This window comes from Dendroctonus ponderosae, unplaced genomic scaffold (assembly GCF_020466585.1).
Source record: "Dendroctonus ponderosae isolate FM_Combo_2020 unplaced genomic scaffold, Dpon_F_20191213v2 Dpon_F_20191213_1, whole genome shotgun sequence".
Taxonomy (NCBI): domain Eukaryota; kingdom Metazoa; phylum Arthropoda; class Insecta; order Coleoptera; family Curculionidae; genus Dendroctonus; species Dendroctonus ponderosae.
Genome location: NW_026017110.1, coordinates 23,538,661 through 23,552,777, shown reverse-complemented (window position 1 = coordinate 23,552,777; position 14,117 = coordinate 23,538,661). Strand labels below are relative to the sequence as shown.

General features: G+C 35.2%; 1 protein-coding gene across 1 annotated transcript; it reads right to left on the bottom strand.

Moving 5' to 3' along the window:
* Positions 1-1,654: 1,654 nt before the first annotated feature.
* LOC109546000 (coiled-coil domain-containing protein 63-like) lies at positions 1,655-12,388 on the bottom strand. The gene is made up of 8 exons (XM_048670733.1): positions 12,050-12,388; positions 11,782-11,997; positions 11,475-11,731; positions 11,179-11,425; positions 10,939-11,127; positions 10,732-10,879; positions 3,129-3,288; positions 1,655-1,920 (listed from the first exon to the last, which is right to left on the bottom strand). The coding sequence occupies exons 1-8, from the start codon at positions 12,263-12,265 to the stop codon at positions 1,680-1,682; spliced, it is 1,674 nt and encodes a 557-aa protein (XP_048526690.1). The 5' UTR covers positions 12,266-12,388; the 3' UTR covers positions 1,655-1,679.
* Positions 12,389-14,117: the final 1,729 nt, after the last annotated feature.

Below are 14,117 nucleotides of genomic sequence, written 5' to 3'. Positions count from 1 at the left end.
TGGTAGTAAATGATGACCCACAAACAATTTTGCCAATATGCAGTGCTGATTCCGTAAACAAAACCCTTAATCAGCACCTCTGGTCCCCTTTCGACACGCGTCGCCCCGAAGGCAAACAATGTGGCCAGGAAGGCGTAACTTCACACCCTTCCACAGTCCCATCTGTTACTGTTTGGTTTCGGGCTTTTCGCTGCTCAAGACCATTCTTCCACTGCTGGCCTGTTTGTTTGTTCGGGCTAATGCAGGATATGCTCAGGATAGACTCACCAGCCCATTCAAAGAACATGATTCAGGTTTTGCTGTTTGTTTACAAACTTGTTAGCACGCAACTTCCAAGTTGGAAAGCAGTTGAATATTATTTCAAGTTAGGAAAACTTAGGCATATTTAAAAAAGTACAGGAAAATGGCCTTAGTTGAGGTCAAGTTCCAAAACGGCAGTCTGCTGACTCGATCAACTAAGGGACTTGCTGTAACTGCGATAATTGCAGAACGTTGTCGAAATATTGTTTGCATTATATTACTTAATTTTTACTTAAAATCTCCATGGCTTCATTTCCTTCATTTTAGAGTCTTTTTAATTTTTTTCCGCTTTTTTGCTTTGAATCCTTTTGAAACATACCTTAAAACCGTTCGGTTTTAGTGTGTGTGTGTTTTAATGAAATCTTGTTTTCTCTTGTCTTCTATGTTTTCTTCACTTTTTTCGGTTCACTTGTTTGTTTTTTAAATCTGTACAGGGCTTTTTCACAGCTTGTTTCTTCCGCATTCTTACATTATAACAATTTAGTGCTGGTTTGTTCAAGTGCCTCTAGGACTATTTCTGCTCTAATTGTGTAATGCATTTTGCTTCGATTTAAAAGTTTTTGAGTTAGTTACAAAAGAAACATTAAATCAACACAGTATGCAGCAACAGCAATTCACATTTGTTTATAATGAAATGCTTTCAGCTTGAAAGACTTTCACATTAAATAAAAAGTGTGTTTTTTTTCGATTGCATCTACGCCTTCTTGAACTTTAGCTTCCGTTCCTTATGAAATTCGTTATTGGTGTTCCAAAGTTTTTAAACCTCTTATAATCCGTATATCAACATTCCGCCTTTCATGAAATTCAAAAGTTGTTCAAGATCTCCAATACCCAGCGGTCTTAAGCCCAATAAGAAAATCAAATAGAAGCGAGCTCTAGCTGCAAAGTCTACGATGTTTTCCACGTATTGACACAGCAATAAGCATATGAAATAAGAAAACACCGCAGGCCCTGTTCCACCAGCTGCCAATGTTATTTTATTTGGACAGAGTTATTCTGAAAAGTAGACGTGGAGGGCGGACTTTAGTGTTTACTTTCCGAATTAGCGCTTTGGAGGACAGAGGCAAAAAGCAAGCGCCAGGATCGAATCCCCCAAGAATGGAAACTGTTTGGGGAATACGCGCATAAATAGGGTTCTGCTGGAGGTAAATTGATGCAATTTCATGCAAGTGTTACATGTAATTATTTAAAAATAAATCGTTGTTGGGAGCATTGAAGCAGGAAAAAGTTTGGAAGAGTTTTAATCTTAAATCTTCAGCACTAGGAAGGCATTTAGAGGCCTCTTTAACTATCTCAAATAAAAGTTTTCTTTTACATTTTGACGCGGCCAAACTCGGTTAAGAAACACAAGTGATCCTAATACTCAAAAGTGAAACCTTTTATTGATATCGCTTTTGTATAATTTGTCTGGATTTGGGCAAATGGCAAGCAGAAACATTATGCAGCCCACATTGAGATCCCTCAATTTCGAGCCTCGTTTTGAGTTTTTCTTGAATTTCCTCTTTGGTAAAGGCAAACTGTAGCTCATCAATCACATCGCTGACCAGATCATGTTCCACGCAAAGCGGACAGGGGCTGGTTTGGCATATTCTTTCAACCGGTTCAATTATTGCAGGTATACTAAAAACACGCAAAAATAAAGGCAATTTATTATTAATTCCAGTAAAATTTTTTTTTAAAACTGGACATTTCTTATGTGAGGATTAATTGATTGCGACAAACTGTTTTGATTTTAGCACTTTTGTAGATTTTTTCTTAAATTCCCATTTACTACTTTGGTTTCAAATGAATGTTTCATTAAAACTTTATTTTACCTACTTGAATTTATTTATTTTCAATTTAAGTGTTTGTTGCTTAATGATTCAGAATTTTAGTCAAGTGTGGCAACAATTTCTTTTAATTTTTGTATTCAATTTCTTTGAAGTTACTTGTTAAAATCGCATGTATCACTTAATTCCTCTAATAAAAATACTTGAAATTAGCCGGAGTGAGCGAAATATGGAAGGAAAAATTTTGGACATTTTAAACATTTTATTTTCTTGTTAAATGTCTTAAAATCATTTCATGGGGAGATTTCTCAGGTATTTTTCAGGCGAAAAGTAATTGGTTAGGAGGGCTACTTAGTTATCGAGCTTCTGGGTGTTTACTATTAACTTAAATGTCTCTTTTTTTTCAAGTAATTTTTTATATAATATAATAGTTATTTGGTCGAATCCCGATATTTGAAAGTTTGGTATCGTGGCAAACTTAAAGTTTATCATGGTTTTGCTTGGTAGCTCGCTTTACATGTAAGAAAGCGAGCTGCCTACATTATTTTATCTCTTTAAAAGAGTCTTGTCTCTTTAAAAGAGTCAACAAAGTGTTGTAATGAAAAATTGATACATTCAGGCGCTTCCGAGATATTTTGATTTAAATTAATCGACACATGTTTTTCAAAGCGTGATTCTATTTTGTAAACCACTTTTAATCATATTCATATCATATGTCATAAAAATTTAAAGAAATTGAAAAAAATTAACTAAAAATTGCAGTAAAGATCAAATGTTAGTGTCCCATGTGTTATTATCCCATGATCAAATGACAGTGTCCCAAATCCCCAACATAACGTTTTCTTAAAAAAATGTACAAATATCGTATTATTAAAGAATTACTATGCAAAAATTAAAATTGATCTACGTGGCTTGATAACTAACCCATACCCTATAGATTTTTTACCTTAGAAGTGTCTGGGAGATTGTCATGTAAAATTTAATTTTCCCTGCGATTTTCATATAGAACTTTAAGTATTAAACATGAAACTCAGTAAGGTAAAAGCAATTTGATCTTACATGTCTTGACGCACAACTAAAGCTTCCTGTTTTACTCCCTTTTTCTTGGCAGTGGCATTCTTCTCTTTCGAGTGGACGGTAACTAGAGCTTCGTGTATGGTTTTCTCCAATATTTGCATATACAGAGGAGCGTTATAGTAATGGATTGTTTCATTGTGGCCTATTAGAACGAAAATCGGTTAAGTTAATATAATAGAAATAAGTTAGTAAAAATGAAACCATTTATTTATATTTTTAAAAAGTTTATAAACCAAAAAGAGGACCTTAAAACATTTTCCAAATTCGCCAGAAAAATGGGATTTTCGTCTAGTTCAAAAATAAAATAAACGTCATTCATGGTGAGCGCTTAGGGAAAATTTTGAATATTCTTTACTTTAAAACAGTAATATTTCAATAAATCAATTTGGTAAATACGGCCACAAGCAAGTACAGTTTTAATCATGTGCTATTTTGTCATTTCCAGCGTCGACTTTCTGCTAGGAAATTTAATCTTGCAGGAAAATATTATAAATATCAGATGTTTCCAATATTGACATTCATATCGCTATAATCAACACATTTTCTGTATATAATTCTACCTTTAGCCTTTTGCTGCAATTGATCAATGTTCCTTTATTTGCCCCATTAATATCAAACCTAGAGTAAACACAATTATCTTTATTAAGGCGTCATTGAAACCCCCATATAAGCCATTTCGATCATTCCTTGCCACTGTGAAACCTGACTACAATGTGGCTGTATTCAAAAAGATCAGTTTTGCATTTAAAACCAATTTTTTACTATATGAGTGTTGGGGCGGTTGTTCCCTTTTTCAATTTCGACAAAATGCAACTAGCCCGCTTTAAACTCAAGCCGTTTTTCTATGTGTTCTGTATGTTTTGGGGAGTGTTTATATATTTCCAAGCCTTTTCAGAAATAGGCGCTTTTGACGAGAGACGAAGTTACCTACTGATGGAATCGGTACATTTAGTGTTTTCAGCTTTGTGCAATTTCTGCGTACTGAGCATCGCTTGCTTCCGACAGTCGCTCTGGGAAGAACTCCTGCAAAGATTGGCCTACTTGGAAGCCAAGCCGAACTTGAACACTTTGAAAGAGAAGAGTCGCCTAACTGTTAAGTCACTGCTGTTCAATTTCCTGCTATTCCATCTGTTGCTTGGTGGAGTTTCAACTGCTAGCTTTCTTTTACGAGGAAACGACGACGCTTATTTCTTCTTTCTCTATCGGCTAATGCATTCCATCAGCATCCATTCCATCTTTTTCCTGGTGACTACTTTGCTAGCAATAGCCCGAGACAAATACACGGATATCGAGCAACTACTGTGGAAGTCTGTAGGAAGACTTGATACCCACAACATAAAAAAGTGTAGACTTTTGTACAGGAAATTGCAAATAGTGATGATGATTTTAAACCAGTTGTGCGGAGCACCAGTGTTTTGCATATTTTTCTATTCTGGGTATAAGCTGGTTTATGTATCGACCACTGAGTACAACGACTACATGCGAGGAGTGAATGGTGTGTCCAAAACTAAATTTATTGGAAAAATCATCCTGCTTGTCTGGGAAACTGTGAGTATCCTGAGAAAATGCATTTCCTTCTTGTTAGCTTTGCTGGTTTTTAATTTGAAGAAAATGCATTTATTCATGTTATTTAGATGATTAAGCAGAGCATTATGTTGGTTTTGAAACCGAAAATTCTGCATTTGGAAAACTGCAGCAAAAAGTAGTTTATTTTTCAAGTGATGTTGTTTGAGACGGCTTGAAAAGATTTGCATCAAACCTTTCATTTTATTAAACCTAATGGGTTTTTCGCCCATTAATTTCAAGGAATGGCCTGGAAAGTCTATCTCTTTCATTTTATTGTTCAATTTTTTCGATAAAAACTTTGCTCATTTCAATTAGGCTTCTTTAATTATTTTTTTTTTGAAGAAGCTGCTCGTGCTTGCGAAACGACACAAATAAATAATTTTCCAGGACGACTTAAAATCCCGAGTATTTCTGTTGTCTGATTTTCGTCTTGCCATATTTTTGTCAATTCTGTCTTCTGCAGTCTGGAAGAGTCGGTAGATTTGGAAATAATTCTGATTAATTGGATGAAAAACTTTTTACTTCAGAGTGCAACTAATAAATTCATTCATTCGCAGCTGCTAAAACAGTTTAGCTTCTACCGTCATCTCATTCTAGTTCAATCAATATTGAAAAAAAATATTTTAATGTGTTTTATTGTAAAAACTTTATTACTGTTCTTCAACCAATGCCTACTTTTGCCTAATATGTTAAGTGTACTTTGCATTCTTACTACCTAGTTGTATTTTTAAAGAATCGTCAATATCGCATCCTGTATATTCCTTAATCACTATCTTCCAAACGCTGGAAGCGTTACTGTTCTTAATGAACAGTACAATATTAATGGCACCAATCTACTGATTACCGAAAAGCAATGGATTGAATCATAATTGGGAACAGTTCGTTGAAATTAAGCGGCTCTGGTGCTTTCAAGTGTAGTTCTTCTGTTGATAATGTGGCTCTATTCTAAAAGATCGGTTCTACAGTTAAAGCCGATGTTCCAGTATTTTAGCCTTGGAGGAATTGTACCATTTTTCAATTTCCATCGTATGAAACTAGTGAAAAGTCAAATACAACTCAGTTATTTTGCTGTGTGTGTTCTGGGCGCTATATTCGTACATTGGATGGCTTTGTCTGAGATCCTGGCAGTGGAAGAGATGAGACGACTTATTTTCATGGAAATTATTCTGATAATGTTTTCCATTGCTTGTAACTTCAGCACAGTAATTATGAGTTTCCTTGGCCGACGCTTTTGGGAGGAATTACTGCAAACATTGGCTTTCTTGGAAAGTAAATCGAACTTGAACACATTCCAGGCCAAACCACCTTCGGCTGTGCAATCGCCGACTTTCAGTTTTATCCTGCATAATATGATTCTTGGTGTTTTTTGCCACGTCCAGTTTCTACTGCAGCCTAGTGGAACCTACTTCTTTCTGATCTACAGACTTCTGCATACGCTAACTGTCCATTTCACAATATTTAATATAAATATGCTGCTGATCATAATCAGAGACAAATACACGGATATTGATGAATTGCTGTGGCAATCAGTAGGCCGGCTGGACACCAAGTACATAAGAAAATGCAGAATTTTGTTCAAGAAATTGCAAACTGTTGTCAAGCTTTTAAATCGACTTTGTGGTACAACTGTTTTTATAGTATTTTTTTATTCTGGATATAAATTGATCTATGAATCTACAACTGGTTATGATAGATACACGAGGCAAGAGCTAGGCTTCACAACTGCTGAGTTTATTATCAAAAATGTCCTAATTGGAATTGAAGGTGTAAGTATATTAAAAATCGAATTACCTGGAAATATAACTTTAGAAATTGTATACCAATTGATAAAATGCCTGCCAATTAAGTTAGTATAAAAATTGACCAAATAGAGGACTTGAAACTCTTCAATCAACCCCAAATGGGGTCGCAGATGCTATCTGCTATATACATGCCATCGACATAATGTTATGTCGATTACTTTAATTAACCACGCCTATACAGCGCGTTTTTCGAAAGTTTCCGTCAGTAGCAAATTCGGCGTGATGTTGAAGTCATCGAGAAATGACATCGTTTCCATCAAGCCACTTTATATATATTTGAACATTTTGGGAATAACGCCGTTTTTCGACTTTCAAACAGTCCAAGTGAAGCACAAAGTAGCCCAAGTGTACCTGGTGATTTTTCTCACTGCTTTAGCAATATATTTAGCAGTAAGCGGTATTAATGATATGCACATATTGCGCTGGAACACTATGCCAGCATCGGAGTTTTTGTTTTTCATCATTTGCTTTGGCATTGCCACTTACACACGGTTGATTTCCTTGTTGAAGTGCCAGCTGTGGGAAGAATTGTTCAAGTCGGTATATTTCTTGGAATCCCCTATGAATTTAAACACCAGAGGAAATCTGGAGAAAGTGTGCTACAAACGTCCTTTTTGCCAGTTCATCCTACTACTTTCTGTAGTTTTTTCAGCGTGCACTATAAATTTTTCATTCTCCCTTCGGTCTTCTTGCAATTTTTTCTTTTACCGAACAACCAACTTTATTGGTATTACGTCCGTCACGATCATTTCATGCGAATTGTTTAAAATCATTTTGCAAAAATACAGCGATATTAATAGTCTGTTTCGATCAACCCAACAAATACCTGCAAAAACTGGACAACATCTAATTCGAAAATGTCGCATAATGTATCAGGAAATACAGAAATTGACCAAAATTATTAACCAATTGTACGGAGGATACTTTGTGATGATTTTTTTCTATTCCGGATACAAAGCTTTATATCTTGCTATAGCAATGTACAGATGGTATTCTTTGGGACTAATTGTGCATTTTCCAAACAATTTTTTGAGGGTTTCACTGGTTACTAACTTTTTAGATTTCGTAAGTATTATTGGGCTTGTTTAGTCTGTTGTAGCTGTGGTTTACTTTCAAATGCTAATTTTAGTTATATGCTAATAAATTACACTAAATGATGAAAACGATCGAAAATAATCTTGGTTGCAACTCATAAAATTAACTTTTAACTAAAAATACATCGAGAAACAAGTGATTCTAATTATTGCAGTTGGCTCAATAATATCAAGTAATTCATCAAATCAGCATCTAATTTTGAGTTGGATAAATCTTTCAACTTGAAAAGTTATTGCTAGTCTGTAGCTCTATTTTTCTTAGTCTGGTTCAGTTCTGATATTTTCTTCGTTTTTCTAGTTATCAAATTTCTCATCATTTCAACACAATTTAGGATTTCACTCATTTCCTGCGCCGTTTTCGTAACATTAAACCTCTTCAAATTATTTTAGTCCTTTTACAAACTGACTAAAGTAAAAGGGAGCACGTAAATTGTGCCTAAAAGGCCCTCTAAAATGAAGACTAAATTTGCTTTAAAAAATTTTAAAAAATTTGCAAACTTTCAACCAAGGCACAAGTGAAAAGTAAAGTAGGGAATATGTTTTGTAAGTTCAATTGATACGACCCAAGAATCCAATAGGTGCCATTAGAACACAATTAAAAAATCAGAAGAAATTAAGATAGTGAAATATTATGAAAAGTAACAATCAAACTTGAATAATCATCACTTTATCAGAATTAAATAGCCTTATCAGCCACTTATGTGTGGCGTTTATAAATCATTATTCTACTAAATTTTAACAGCGATTATGATTGCTGTTAAAAAGCATTTTCCTTCAAAACTTTCGATTCTTTCCGTTTGCACTGTGCGGAAGAGTAGTGTAATTTTGACCCTCAAAAGACACCACTAAAATGTTTGCGTTTTATCCTAACCCACCCTGTAAATAGCAATGAGGATAAAATAACAATGAAATACAAAAACGTGCCGACAATATGGAATTGAACTGGACACAAATAAATATTTTTTATGTTCAATCCAGCTTGCTATCAGCTAATACCATTTTTCGAATCATCCCCAAAACGCCAATTACTTTAATGAACCACGCCTCAATCAACTCTTTTACGAACTGCTGCCATAGAAACTCTCATTCTTGCAATGTTCAAGTCTTCACGAAAAGATATAGTCTGCATCAAACCGATAGTTATCTACGTGAGTTGTCTGGCAATGGCCCCTTTTCTCGACTTTGATTCATTAGAAGTGAAGCACACAGTGATTCAAGTGTTTCTGGTCACAATTTTTACTACCTTAGGGTTGTACTTGGGAATAACGGCCGTCAGTGATATTAAAAGGTTGTCTTGGAACGTGGTACCAAGTTCGGAAATATTTTTCTTTTTGATTTGTTTCTCTATGCTCACACACGTGCGGTTGGTTGCTTTGTTAAAATTCCATCGATGGGAGGACTTTTTGAAAAGTTTTTCTTGGCTGGAAGCTCCGGCCAACTTGAACACTAAAGGAACTCTAGAAGATGCTTGCTTGAAGCAACCCTTTTTGCAATTTTCGTTTCAACTATTGATGGTTTTTACAGCCTGTGCGCTGAACTTTCCTTTTGCTCTCCGCGCAAGTTATCAAGTCTTGTTCTATCGAAGCACAACTTTTATCGGCATAACTTCCATTGCTATTTTCTCTAATGAAATTTTCCGGTGTATTTTGCAAAAATACAACGACATCAATGAGATGTGCTTATCAAGTAAAGACATGCCGCCCGCAACAGGAAATGCACAATTTGACCAAAATTGTTAACCAGCTGCATGGAGGATACTTTGTCATGATTTTTTTCTATTCGGGTTACAAAGCCTTATTCCTAGCTATTTCGGCCTACAAATGGATGTCTTTGGGCATAATCGTTCGTGCTCCCCACAATGTTCAAAGACCTGCATTAGTTACAAATCTTTTAGATTTTGTAAGTAACATTTTTCACTTTGTTTTTCAATCTGCTTCAGTTTCAGAAACTTTGGGCCATTTTTGGAAAACAAATTTTCGGGATGAATATTTTTTAAATTACCTTAATTTGCACGATTTATTTAAGTTGCTTACTTTTCTTAGGTATGGAACATTATTCTGTTTCAAGGAACAACCAGACAAAGAAGAAGCTAATTTTCGATTTGATATTCTTTAATTTTTTTAAGACTCTCAACTAATGAGCGTCGCTCAAAATTAGTCATCACCTAAACTAAAATTTGCTCCTTTTGATATAACAAGGTTCCAAAACAATGCTTTGTTAATTTTTCCTACATGAAATATTCCCTTTGTCAGAATTTATCAAACATATTTTTTGCAGTTAATTCCATTGTTTGTATCTTTATTTGGACATCAGGCTAATAGTCAAGCAAAAAAACTGCAGAAAACTTGCCGATTTCTTCAAGATAGTTTGGATCCTCAGTCGGAACGGTTTGTAAATATGGCATTCTGTTTTTTGTTAAATGTGATCATAAATGTTAATTTTGCAAAGTTTTATGCAGTATAGAAATTCGCTACAAGTTTAAGATTCTTTATTTAAAGAAAGTTGCACTATTCGCGTAAAAGCGGATGGTAAAAAGCAAACGATCTTAAGTAATTTAGCAGACAAATGTTTGTTGAATAAATCAATAATGCAAAGACAGGAAGTAGACAGAAATTATAAATTTGTCATGTTGAATCTTTTTCTATCAATTTTCCTGTTATGATTATGCGTTTAAAACTTATGGATACTTTTCAAATTTGAAGCGCCGCATTGCGCTTCCTTAAAGTGGACTGTCGGCCTTATTTTTATTCTAAATCAATTATTGGACATCATGTACACCCAATGTCTTTAAAAACTGCTAACCTATTTCATTTTAATACTGATTTTTAGGTGTATGGAACTTCGGGACTTTTATGATCAGATCGAGCATCAGCAAGTTAAATTTACAGCTGAACGATTTTTTGATTTGGAACGATCCACCATAATTCGGTACTTGCACGTAACCAGTACCTACTTTATTGCATTTATTCAATTTGTTATATTAACCAAATAAAATAAAATCACTTATTGGGCACACAGAGTCAAATAATTTCAATCTATTATTTCCCAGGTGTAAATAAACCTATTTAAATGCGATGTTTTCTTATGACACAAAAATGCACTAATAAAATAAACCAAACTTACCCAACATGTGAATTAGCGGATTGTTATCACATCTGAATAGTTTGAATAATGTTCCCATACCACCCAGGATGGCGTTAAGCTTCTGTTCAACGGCATGAAGCTCTGCTTCTTTTTGCGCTGCTTCCTTCTTCTTATTGACCACCTTTTCCTATATCCAAGTGGAGTTTTTTTCAATGACTTCCGGAAAATTGTTCTTCACATATTTACCTCAAAATTTTTCAAAGTCTCATCTTGTTGCTGACCGCGTTGTTCATGCAACACTTTTTGTGCGTCAATTTCTGCATAACATATCGTAAGCCTATCGCTCAGTTCCTCCATTTGCTTGTTGAGATCATTCACGTATTTGAATTTGGCAAAGTTTTCCTCTTCTTGATTCAGAAATTCCTTGGCTATTTCCTAAAACTCACATTTTACCTAACACGTGTTCGCGAATAGAATCATTCCTACAGGGATGTGTTCTATGTGGGCAAATTCCCTTATTGCTATCAGCAGATTTAGATAGTTTTCCAGGTTGACTTCAATCAGGGCCTTATTTTTCTGCCTCTTCTTCAAATAGATGTCCTCCAAGTCCTTCATGAATCGCTTTTGGCCCTTAGTGGCAAAAAACTCCTGCAGCTTAACATCGTTGTCGCGCTTTCTCTGCATTTCTCTCATTTCTTGGATATGCGCTACTAATTCGTTGTGAGCTTTAGTTCTGAAACCACACGCAAAGTAGACGATGTGGCTTAACATGCAGGGCCTACCGTAAAAATTGTAACTTGGAAACCCATTCTTCTCGTTGATCATACGCAATCGTTGCCTGTTCGATTAGATCGATCATGAACTTTTTGCCAATGCACAGATTTTTTATGAGTTTGTCCCATATTTTATTGAACTCGGTTCTTTCATTTAAAAGGTGATGAATTTCTGAGCGCAGCTGAACGTTATCGGAGCAAATAGCGCAAAACTTTTTCACTTGGACTTCCAACTTGTTTTCCAAAGTTTGAACGGTTTGCTCCCCCTAGGTGGATTGAAGTTTCGTAACTACTGTAGGCTGTTGATTATACGCACTTTCAGAACTCGTTCTTGATATTTGTCTTCACTTATTTGTTGAGCTGCTAGATCTAGAGTTTTCTTCTTAACCATCTGGATCTGGTCCTCAATTTCTTTGGTGTAGTTTCTCTCGGTTCTGATTTCGTTATCGAATTCATCGTATTCTACTAGTAAATGGCCTAATTTGCTTGATAGTTTAACGTCTTCCTTTACTCGCGCGCCTGCTGAGGCCACCTAGGAATATCCAGAAAAGTTTACTTGTATAAAGTTGTTTCCGCATTCTCACGGCCAAGTCAGTTAAAATATTCTTCTGCTCTTTTATGAAAATATTCAGCACTTTTCTGTGTTTGGCCAGTTTTCCACATGCTCCAGCTTGCATGAACTCAGCCCGGTTGCGATCCATGATAGTGTAAGTTCGGGCAAGCCGAGCCAGCTCGTGCTCCGTTTGCAGGGCGAGTTCATATTTTTCTTCGTCGGTAAGCGGAGCAACTTCTTCAGCCATTTTCGCCCAAAAACCCAAACTACTCACAGAAAGCTAGAAATGTAAAGTGTCTGCAGTTGTGTAAAGTGTAGAGTAGATGTGAAGTCAAAATACCTGAGTGTTTGGTGACAGTTTGAGTCGCAATTAGCATAAGGTGTGTGAACGCATCTGTTTCAATTGCTTAAATTTATGCGACTTTAATTAACGCCTTAATTATTTGTTATGTGAAATCCTCAAACTTGTTCTGGTTTCACTGATAACATTAGAACGTTAATTTAGAAGCGGCTTGTTGTTGCTAAGTTTCAGTTCTAATAAATGGCGCAAGCCATACCGAGCAACCCAACCAGCATGCATATACGAGGCAGCTTGTTCTCTGTTTCAATACTTTTTATTATTTTTTCTTGGAAAGCAGTGCCGATAAAAGTATCTAATTTTGGCAGTGAAAACCGGCTGGCAAAAAATTTCACTTCGCCACTGAGGAATTTGTTTGGCTTGGATTGATGTAGCGCTATTTGCCAAACATCAAAAACCATCCAATTACACTCGTGTAGAGACTGGACAGTAAGAAAAGCCTTAAATAGTCATACGATTCAGTATAGATTTGAAAACACCTACCATGACGTATCGGATCTGTATTTTTGGGACAACAGCCAAGCTTACTTAAGTCCTATTTTTAAATAAACGTCTTCGCATGTTACTGCGTTTCACTCTAAGATTAATCGTTCGTTTAAAAATATGAAATTCTCACTTTTCGAAACACATGCATATATGTCTAAGTTTGCACTAAAATGATGATGATTTAATCGATTACCGATGTTTGATCAATTTGAACACTTTCAGTTAAATTTACAATTTTTGCGTAATTTTTGCTTTCGGAATTTTCGTTCCTGTTGTGTTTATATGACGAAATGGACTTTATTTGGTTATTTTAATGGTTATTTGTTTTTATATTTTTGGTTATTTGTTTTACAATTTCAACAGATGCTGATAAAGTTCTATGCAAAAACTTGCATTGTCTTCCATAAAATCCATCCATTAATGTCTTCTCCTTCATCCAGAGTTAAGTTATTTTGCTTTTGCTTTTTATTTTGAAGATTCCTTCTGTCAGGCAAAATCCTTCTTCAAATCAAAATCAAAATCTTGCATCCACTTCTTCTTTGGATGGGAATATTTTGATGGTAATCGTAAGCATTTAATAAATTGTACTTTTTACATAATTGCAAATATTAAATTAATTCTTGTTGAATGCTATTTGATCCGTTGAGCCAGATGAAATGCTGCCCAACAAAGTTGTTACTTTCATTTAACATTTAAAATCTGCATGACTTTCGTGAATTCAAAAACGCATTTAGTAATAGACCGATAATCTTTATTTGGGCGACGGAAAGTTCCACAGATGCCAGTTAAAGTGTTTTTCAAAAATCCTGTAAAAATTATACATCTGTTCCATTTCAAATAAAACACCTTTAAAAATAAATGATTATGCCAAGCTTGGGTCTGTATCACACTTGTCTTCTTTGCCTACGGTAGTTTTCGTCAACTCAAGGGAAGAATATCAAATTCTAGACACTTTTCTGGAATAATTGATTATATGTATATATAAAATTTTCTAGTTTAAATATAGGTATAGGAGAATGAATGCCTTTTCTAAAACTTTGAATGATTGAAAAAAATTCTTATTACCATTTTCAAGAGGAGAACTTACAGTTTTTACGTGTTTAGTGCTTGCTTTCTTCGCAAATTGATTATTAGCGATACACTCGAGGCAGTTACCCTTTACGCGAGTTACATATGTAGTATCTGCTGATAGCACAGATACTTCATGGGAACCGCTGACGCCGCAGCCATCTTCCGCTAGAAGTCGCCAAGGTTC

Coding starts and splice junctions, on each gene's coding strand:
- LOC109546000 (XM_048670733.1), bottom strand. CDS start 12,265: ATGGCTGAAGAAGTTGCTCCGCTTACCGACGAAGAAAAATATGAACTC. Junction 11,998..12,049: donor ATATTTTAACTGACTTGGCC/GTGAGAATGCGG, acceptor GGATATTCCTAG/GTGGCCTCAGCAGGCGCGCG. Junction 11,732..11,781: donor ATCAAGAACGAGTTCTGAAA/GTGCGTATAATC, acceptor CAATCCACCTAG/GGGGAGCAAACCGTTCAAAC.